We start from the raw sequence: 10,000 nt of genomic DNA on the forward strand, positions 1-10,000 counted from the left end.
AAGTGAGATAATCTTTTGAGTGTCTGACTGCAAACCTTTTGAGCTCCATGCAATATTAACAACACATGAAAATAAACATTAGTCTCTAAATAAGCCTGACAGGTGTTAGTTACCATGAGTGTTTTTTTTTTTTTTGTTTACCTTCTTAAAGACACTTCACTGCATTCTACTTCTCCTTTATTTCTTATCCTAAACACTCTTTCTTTTACCTGTTCATCTCTTCTTCTTACATATCACTAATCTATCTTTATCTTTCTTTCTTCTTCTTATATCTTAACACCTCCTTGTCATCTCCTTTTCTTTTTCTTACAGCTATTCTTATCTTATCCTTTTCCCTCTGATAGCAATAATTAAGACAGTGTTAGAAAGGTAAACAGTTTTTTATTAGCTTTTTCTTTCTTTTTCTCTATTTTGTGCTACTTTCCTGCCCACTTCTTTGTTTTCCTGCAAATATTCCTATCTTGTCCCGTTTTCTTCAGTAATTATGAATGAGACAATGTGTGATAAATGGAAACAGTTTAATGTATTAGATATTTTTTTTTACTCTATTTTTTTTTTCTCATTTATTGCACTTTGCTTTCCAGATGTTTATTTTCTTGTAATTATTTATATATTTTCCCCTCTCCTCTGATATCAGTAAGTATGATAAAGTGAGAAATGTAGAAAGGAAATGTATGTAGTGTTGTTTTTACTTTATTTATTTATTTTTTTTTGTCATCTTTTAATGTACTTTCCTGTCAAATTCTTTCTTTTCCTACAAATATTCGTATCTAATCACTGTACTACTTTCCTGCCAAATTCTTTCTTTTCCTACCACTATTCATATCTCGTTCCCTGTGCTCTGACAACAACAAGACAACATGATAAATGGAAACAATAAGATGTGTCACTTCTTTTACTCTCTTTTTCGCACTTTTACATTACTTTCCCATCAAATTCTTTCCTTATATCTATCTTATCCATTTCCTTTAATAACAAAAGCCAACGGAAAATGCGATGAACGAGAACGGTGCTTTATTTACAACACAGAGGGTTTAATTTACCACAATGATAACCAAACCAGGGGATGACAGACGCCCAGAGAGCAAGCGAGGCTGAAATGAATAGTGAAAAACAGTAATTACATTATGAATACAGTTATATCTTGACACCTTAATGTATATGTGGGAATATCTGAGGTTTTACTAGACTTGAAAAGATATTGGGATTAATTTTCTATTCCTGTAAGAATGGGAAATCTGCATGTTATTTTATAGGTTAGCTAACTTCATCATTACTGTTTATTTTGAAGTTATGTTAAATCTTTTGCTCCTAAAACATTTTCCTGAGTCATATACAGCTTTTTTTTTTTAATACATATTCTTGTACTGCAGTCTTTTAAATAGTTCTGTAGGCTGAAAAGACATAATTAACCTCCTATTCTCTCTGTTCATCTTCCTTTTCTCTGTATCCATACAAACATTTTCTACACTCCTCTGACAGTCAGCAAAGGGAGACCACAGTGGTGAGGGGGTGACTCAACCTAACCTAACCTAGCAGTGGTGAGTGGGTGACTTAACCTAACCTAATAGTGGTGAGCGGGTGACTTAACCTAACCTAACCTAACCTAACAGTGGTGAGGGGGTGACTTAACCTAACCTAACCTAACAGTGGTGAGGGGGTGACTTAACCTAACCTAACCTAACAGTGGTGAGGGGGTGACTTAACCTAACCTAACAGTGGTGAGGGGGTGACTTAACCTAACCTAACCTAGCAGTGGTGAGCGGGTGACTTAACCTAACCTAGCAGTGGTGAGGGGGTGACTTAACCTAACCTAACCTAACAGTGGTGAGTGGGTGACTTAACCTAACCTAACCTAACAGTGGTGAGTGGGTGACTTAACCTAACCTAACCTAACAGTGGTGAGTGGGTGACTTAACCTAACCTAACCTAATAGTGGTGAGGGGGTGACTTAACCTAACCTAACAGTGGTGAGGGGGTGACTTAACCTAACCTAACCTAACAGTGGTGAGGGGGTGACTTAACCTAACCTAACCTAACAGTGGTGAGGGGGTGACTTAACCTAACCTAACAGTGGTGAGGGGGTGACTTAACCTAACCTAACAGTGGTGAGGGGGTGACTTAACCTAACCTAACCTAACAGTGGTGAGGGGGTGACTTAACCTAACCTAACCTAACAGTGGTGAGGGGGTGACCTAACCTAACCTAACCTAACAGTGGTGAGGGGGTGACCTAACCTAACCTAACCTAACAGTGGTGAGGGGGTGACCTAACCTAACCTAACCTAACCTAACCTAACAGTGGTGAGGGGGTGACCTAACCTAACCTAACCTAACAGTGGTGAGGGGGTGACTTAACCTAACCTAACCTAGCAGTGGTGAGGGGGTGACCTAACCTAACCTAACCTAACCTAACCTAACCTAACCTAACCTAACAGTGGTGAGGGGGTGACCTAACCTAACCTAACCTAACAGTGGTGAGGGGGTGACCTAACCTAACCTAACCTAACCTAACCTAACCTAACCTAACCTAACCTAACCTAACCTAACCTAACCTAACCTAACCTAACCTAACCTAACCTAACAGTGGTGAGGGGGTGACCTAACCTAACCTAACCTAACAGTGGTGAGGGGGTGACCTAACCTAACCTAACCTAACCTAACCTAACAGTGGTGAGGGGGTGACCTAACCTAACCTAACCTAACAGTGGTGAGGGGGTGACCTAACCTAACCTAACCTAACAGTGGTGAGGGGGTGACCTAACCTAACCTAACCTAACAGTGGTGAGGGGGTGACTTAACCTAACCTAACCTAACCTAACAGTGGTGAGGGGGTGACCTAACCTAACCTAACCTAACCTAACAGTGGTGAGGGGGTGACTTAACCTAACCTAACCTAACCTAACAGTGGTGAGGGGGTGACTTAACCTAACCTAACCTAACCTAACAGTAGTGAGGGGGTGACTTAACCTAACCTAACCTAACCTAACAGTGCTATAGAAGTAAGCTTTTAAGAGACTTGTACAAAATAGTAAGGCCTAAAAAATTGTATGCAGGTGAATCTGGGACAGGTTGACTGGTGGAGAAAGGGTTAAGCCAGGTGTATACCTCACTACACTGGCTTAGGGTGTCTTGGCTTAGAGGACAGGTAAATACTAGCTTTCTCTAATAGCAAAGTGGGTTAAACCAGCTATATACCCCACTATACTGGCCTAACCCTTTCAGCTACTGACATTTTTCCAAGCTTCATAAAATCACTTATTATTGTTTTATGAAAGGAGTAAATTGAGATATAATGGTAGACTGTAAGTAGCTAGAGGTGATACAATACAACAAAATCATCTTTAAGGTAACACTTCTGTAATGGTAACCAGAGTGGAAGGGAGCTGATATTGTTGTTCATAGGGTTAAGCTAATCTGTCTTGGCTTAGTGTGGGCGAAGACAAAGCCAAGTTATCTTCTGCCACAGGATTCTAACCCAGGTTCTCTTGGGTGTGAGCCAAGTGTGTGAACCAATGTACCACCAGGCCAGGGAATATGCATAAAAGTTACTGTAAAAACTGTACATGTGTTGTTTGGTTTTGTTCCTGTTTTGTGTGAGTGAATGATATGTGCTGTGAGTGTGTGGTGCTTTGCCCTGGCCGCCTTGTGTGGGAATGCCGGCCTGGTATGTGGTAAATAGCTGGTTGAAACTTTTTAAATGTATCAGTTATCATAATAATAATGGATTAGTAGTGGTAAAGTGATGTGATACAATTAATTCAGGATTCTACTGTTGTTTTAAAGGTGGATTTGTATTATAATTTCTTTCTCTTCCTTTCTCTTTGCCTTAAATTGGTGGCAATTATGAAGATAGGAGGAGTAGTGGCAGTGGTAGTTAAAGTAGTAGTAGCATTAGTAGTAGTAGTAGTGGTAGTAATGAGTTCTAGACACAAAAGTAGTAGTAGTAGTAGTAGCAGTAGTGGTAAAAATAGAAAAAACAATAGCAGCAGTATTAGTATCAATAATTTCTACTTATACCAGCCAACATCCTCCTTCCCTACCAGCCATACACTAAAAATATACCACACTACTTACTACACTGCTACACTCACCAACTCCCTCACCCACTGGACACACACACACACACACACACACACACACACAGTAAATATAGATACCATGTCTAGCTACCTCCTCCTCCTCCTCCTCCTCCTCCTCCTTGCCATAAACAGACACATGGATAGATAAATTAATAGATGAATAATTAGAGTGATAATGTAATAGTGAGTAATTTTCAGCATCTGTAGCAGAGTAAATGAATAGCAAAATAAGAAATGAGACAAATATTTGTACCAGCAAGGAAACACGCAACATTTTGAGGAGACAGAGAAGACCTTAATGAGACAAGATGAGATAAGAATGAGTGAAAATATAGCCTTTTCCTAAATAAAGCAATAAATCACTTAAATGCATCACCTTAGAAAGTGGTAGGCTTAAAAAAACAATATACCACATAAACCTATAGGAAAATTGTGATGATTTGCAACATTATGAATTTGAATGAGTCATGTATTATGTGTCCTGAAATTTTCGATGACCTTTTTTGACCTTTCTTCTTAATGGGACCTCAGTGTGCCTCCCCCCCAACCCCCCAGTCTTGCCCTTTTTGTTGCCCTTGGCCTGTGCCCCCTCTTGCATGAAAAAAAGTAATGCAATAAATAAATAAATAATAAAAAGATGTAAAGAATGAGAAGTGATAAACTAAAGAACTGAAATACATGAAATAAAATAAGTAAATAATGATAAAAAATGTAAAATATGAGAAGCAGTAAATAAAAGGTATGATGTACATGAAAAAATAAATAAATAGATAAATAAATAATAAAAGATGTAAAGAGTAAGAAGAGGTAAACTAAAGATAGGAAAAACATGAAATAAATAAATAAACAAATAAATAAAAAAAAATGTAAAAAAAATGAACAATAAACAAAATGTACAAAAAACATGAAATGAAACAAAAATAAATAAATAAAATAAATAATAAAGAAATGCAAAAAAATGAGACGAGATAAATAAAAGGCAAAAAATACACACACACACACACACACACACACACACACACACACACACACACACACACACACACACACATACACACCTGCATCACGCATCACCACATAGCCCGCTGTATTCCCGAAAGCTTGTTGTAGTCCGCCTCGTTACGCCAGACAATTCGTGAGAGTCGCCAACTGTCGGTGAATACAGATCTTTGTTATTTATGTACCTTCATCACTACCTTTCTCTCTCTCTCTCTCTCTCTCTCTCTCTCTCTCTCTCTCTCTCTCTCTCTAGTTACAGTAAGTTAGTCATGTATTTAATCATTTGTATCAGTTTTTTTTGTTTATATCTGTCTGTGTCTCTTTGGTTCAGTTAATCAGTCAATCAGTTAATTATCTCTTCATTTAGTTTTTCATCTCTCAGCCTGTCATGTTTCTTAATTTTGTGTTTTTGTGTATCTGTCTGTCTATCTGTGTCTATTTTCTCTGTTTTCTTGTGTCTTTGTTCTCTCTTTCTCTTTCTCTCTGTCTCTGCCTGTCTGTCATTTACCAATCTAACAATTTGTTCATTTATTTATTTTTCTCTCTGTCTATGTCTTTATTTGTGTCTTTGCGTATGTCTGTCTGTCTGCTTGTCTGTTTGTATCTTTGTCCATCTGTCTATCTATCTTGGTCTTTTCTCATCTGTCTATTTGTCTCTCTGTTCTTCTGTCTGTCTGTCTGTTTGTGTTTGTTTATCTACCTTGTTCTATCTCTATTTATTTGTATTCCTGTTCATTAATCTGTCTCTCTTAATCATTCATCATACAATTTTTATTTTTTACTATCTATCTATCAATCTATCTATGTTTAAATAATTGTCCAGCTCTTTCTCTCTCCCTCACCGGGTCACAAGGCCTCTGGGGCGGGAGGTCAGCATGCAGCGTTTGTGGAGCTGTGAGATGCTGGACTTCCTGGGCAAGTCTGCGATCTCCTTGTCAGCAATCTCCTGTGGGGTGGGAACAGAGAGGGTGACAGGTGTTGGGCTGGCCTGTGTTGTGGTGGGCAGGGAGGGAGGGAGGGAGGGAGGGAGTGAACTGGGATGGTGAATGATGAGATTGTGAGTGAGTGTGTATGTTTGTGAGTGACTGTAAATGTGTGAAATGAGTTGAGATAGTGAGTGAGTGAAGAGGAGTTTGACTGAAATGGGATGGTGAATGAAATGAAGGTGAATCTGTGAGTGAATGAGTGAGTGAGGAAGTATGTGAAATGAATTGGGATGGTGAGTGAGTGAGTGAGTGAGTGAGTAGGTGTGTGAAATGAGCTGGGAGAGTGAAAGTTGTGAGTGAGTGAGTGTGTGAAGTGAGTTGGGATGAAATTTAATGTCGTGATGGAGAATGAGTGAGTGAGTGAGTGAGTGAGTGAAGTGATAAATAAAATGTGAAATGAGTACCTAGTATGTAGGATGGCAGGTGGATGTTGTGAGTGAAGAGAAGTGAGTAGAAGCTGTGAAGCAAAGGGATGAAGTGAGTGAGTGGGTGAATGAGTGAGTGAGTGAGTGAGTGAGGAATGTGCAATGAATAAATGTGATGGATAAGGACAAATTTTTAAGGTGAGTAAAAAGAGAGAGAGAGAGAGAGAGAGAGATGCATAAAAAGATCAAACAGCAAATAGTAGATACACACACACACACACACACACACACACACACACACACACACACACACACACACACACACACACACACCTGCAGTTCAGCGGGCAGGATCTTGTTCTTCCTCAAGGCGTTGATGTTGATGCGTTCAAAGGCGTACTCCTTCACCAGCTTCCTGTGCTTCACCTCCTTGATCATCTTCCAGTTGGGGTACTTGTGTGTGGTGGCCGTCGTGTGGAGGCCTGCCGCTGCGCCCTGTGTGTCGTGTTGGGCTGTGCTTATCATTTTTTTTTTTTTTTTTATGTAGGAGGGACACCGGCTAAGGGCAAGAAAAATCACTGCCACAAAAAAAGGCACACTGAGATGCCAGTCCCCATTTGTTTACTTGTAGTGAAGTGGTGTCTCCAGGGGGATGGAGCCACTGCAGTTAGGTTAGGTTAGTGCCCATAAGGGGGTGTCCAAGGGGGTGAAGTCCCACTGGTTAGGTTAGTTTAGAAAATTCTCCAGTTTGCAAAATATGGCGTTTCATCCTTAGACTTTTTTCGTGAATGTCATAATTTGGCCTCCCCTCTGGCTTACCCGCCCTACAACCCCGCTCCCCCCCCACGCCCCCATGTCCCCAAGTTGCAATAGAACACATAAGAAGCTCCTGTTGGTAGGACTTACCACTAATACTAACAACAATACTACTAAATAACTATTACTTGAGTTCAATAATTACCAAATATGAGCTATTGCGTCACTCTATATCATCAATAACAATAATGCAATCATCAATATTATGATCGTCAATATGAATATACACAAATAATTAACAAAGAAAACACTGAACAGACTAAAACCGACAGATAAACATTACTACTACTAAAAATTTACTATACAAGAAGAAAAATAATCAAAAGTATTTTCATAACTGACTGAGCGGTCATTTCAACACCTGCCACCGACAACACAACTTCCTAATTATCATACATGGGACCAATGATACTCCTAGACACACATATGATTAAAACAGTCAATACCTGCATGAGAAATCCATTATAAACAGGTATTCTTTCAAGCAGGCCGGATGTAAACAATCGAGCCATGGGCGCCGCCATCTTGGAATGACGTCAGCTGTTCCTTCTCCCTCCCCGTGTTTTTGTTTATGTTTATTTTTGTCCCTCCCTTCGCCTTCTCCTTACTCTCCCATCTACGTCTTAAAATAGGAGACTGATTAAGAAGATCATGTGAGAACCAGACCATTAGACAAGGGTATATAAATGAAATTATTGTCATCTCTCTCTCTCTCTCTCTCTCTCTCTCTCTCTCTCTCTCTCTCTCTCTCTCTAGGCTGTTCCCTCTCCCTCCCCTCTCCATTTCCCCTCTAATTTCACCTTCCCTCTCATCTCCACGTGACAAAACCACTGCCTGATTGCTAGATAAATATAAAACACACGGTTGAAATGTAGCAAACAAGAAAAAGAAGGACAAATGACAGAAAAAGGATAATAATGATAATAACACCAGGCCTGAAAAAAAAATGTGGAAACGCGAACTGCAACGCGCAGGTCAAGCTAGGTCACTGTATAGGTCACTGTTACCCTTCTTTTAGGCTTATTATCTTGAGAAATAGGCTTTTAGAATTATAGGAACGTAATGGAAGGGGATAACATGTGAGAGGGAGGGAATATGAGAGGGCCTGTCCTGTATTTGAGTGGGCCGGGCAGTGAGAGGGGGGTGAGAGGGGAGTTTAGCCCCGCCCCCCTTAAGGCAGATTGCAGTATTGCTTGGCTAGCGTGTGTCACCTGCCTCTCTCTCCCAAGCCGGCAACCAGGTATGACTCCCCTCACTCTTCTCCCACAACCAGGCTCTCCCAGCAGCCTCCCGCAGCGTTACCAGTGAGAGTTTTTAGAGCATTTCTAGGGGGTTTAACGTGCGTGAGACTTCCCGGTGCATCTCAGGGCCAGAAAGGGAAGAAAACCCGGGCGGGGAGCCAAAATGAAGGTGGTTTTTGCCGGTGGTGTAAGACTTGCATGCAAAACTGGTGTAGGTCCCCCGGGCGGCTCAGGGAGTTGGAGAGGAGCGGACCTATCGATCTCGCGCCGTGACGGAAAATTATAAAGATTCGCACAGCTCTAAACAGCCTCAGTATTTGGATTATGCGTCGTGGCTTTGGCGAGTTAGGCTATGGTGGATGTTAGCATGAAGGATAGATGGGTGTAGGCTGGGTTTTTGTTAACATTTTCGATCTTTTTCAGACTTTGTTGAGTGATGCAAGAGAAGATTCGTACAGCCAAAACACTGCCAATATTTTGATTCTGCGTTGTGGTTTTACGGAAATATGATGATTGCTACAATGGAGAGAAGGGTTTATGCTAGAATTTCGATCTTTTCAAGTAAAAGAAGATTCGTACTTCCAAAACACTCAATATTTTGGTTTTGCGTTGTTATTTTTAGCGAGTAATGCCGTGATTGTGGTTACAGTACAGAAAATAACGGTTCATGCTGGCTTTATGCAAACATTTTCCATCTTTTTCGGGCTTTGTCGAAGTGATGCAAATGAGATTATTCCTACGCCCATAACACTCAATATTTTGGTTTTGCGTTGTTGTTTTAGCGAATCTCTGCCAAGGTGGTTGGTGGGGTCAGGGGGGGCAGGGTTCCATCCTTCACATCGATCTCTTCTGGGCAGTTTTCTTGGAGTGACAGGAACCGTAACATTCTCACGCCTTAAACCACACATAATAATTTGGGCTCCCCGTTGTGGTTTTAGCGAGTTGTTGGGTAAATGGAGGAATGGCTTTTTAGTATATTGAGCTTATCTTTGACACTATTGTTGAAATGATGGTGTTTATTCATGTGATAGGATACAATAATACCTTTTTATTTATTTATTTATTTTTTTTCGGCGTGTAATGAAAGGGAATTCAATTCTCATTAGAGGAACCGCAAAATTTTAGTGTTTTAGAATAGAAGGACGAACTGCTGCTGTCATATCGATCTTCTTCAACGATTTTCCTTGAAGTGAAGGTTTATTTAGGCTGCGATAAGAACAATCCGCGGCGCCACGACACTGGGAGCATTGTCGTGGTTAGAAAGCTTAGCAAGGATCGATGATTGTTTAAAGCAAACATTTGTTCCATCATAGCGGTACATTTGTGGCGTTTTCCTGAAGTGATGCTTTGTTTTCCTTGTGATGAGAACCAAACATACGCATCAACTGGGTTTTATTGTTGTTTGAACCCGTGTTAGCAAAGATCGATGTTGGAGTGAAGGGGGAGGAAAGATTTATGTTCAATCGATGTTTTGACAGTTTTCTTGAAGTGATTTATTTTGGCTGTGATGAG

The 10,000-nt window shown here is 40.3% G+C and overlaps 2 protein-coding genes across 5 annotated transcripts in view; one reads left to right on the forward strand and one right to left on the reverse strand.

Moving 5' to 3' along the window:
- Positions 1–881: 881 nt before the first annotated feature.
- Positions 882–7,852, reverse strand: LOC135113427 (small ribosomal subunit protein uS14m-like). Its single transcript, XM_064028693.1, has 5 exons — positions 7,694–7,852; positions 6,765–6,926; positions 5,923–6,026; positions 5,140–5,230; positions 882–1,094 (listed from the first exon to the last, which is right to left on the reverse strand). The coding sequence occupies exons 1-4, from the start codon at positions 7,769–7,771 to the stop codon at positions 5,152–5,154; spliced, it is 423 nt and encodes a 140-aa protein (XP_063884763.1). The 5' UTR covers positions 7,772–7,852; the 3' UTR covers positions 882–1,094; positions 5,140–5,151.
- A 573-nt stretch (positions 7,853–8,425) lies between these two features.
- Positions 8,426–10,000, forward strand: part of LOC135113422 (elongation factor 1-alpha-like) — a 9,863-nt gene continuing 8,288 nt past the window's right edge. The window contains exon 1 of one of the 4 annotated variants that reach the window (XM_064028682.1): positions 8,426–8,487. The gene's annotated coding sequence lies outside the window, so the exon portion shown is untranslated. The other 3 variants (XM_064028683.1, XM_064028684.1, XM_064028685.1) reach the window with 3 other exon arrangements.

Source organism: Scylla paramamosain, chromosome 25, assembly GCF_035594125.1.
Source record: "Scylla paramamosain isolate STU-SP2022 chromosome 25, ASM3559412v1, whole genome shotgun sequence".
Classification (NCBI taxonomy): Eukaryota; Metazoa; Arthropoda; class Malacostraca; order Decapoda; family Portunidae; genus Scylla; species Scylla paramamosain.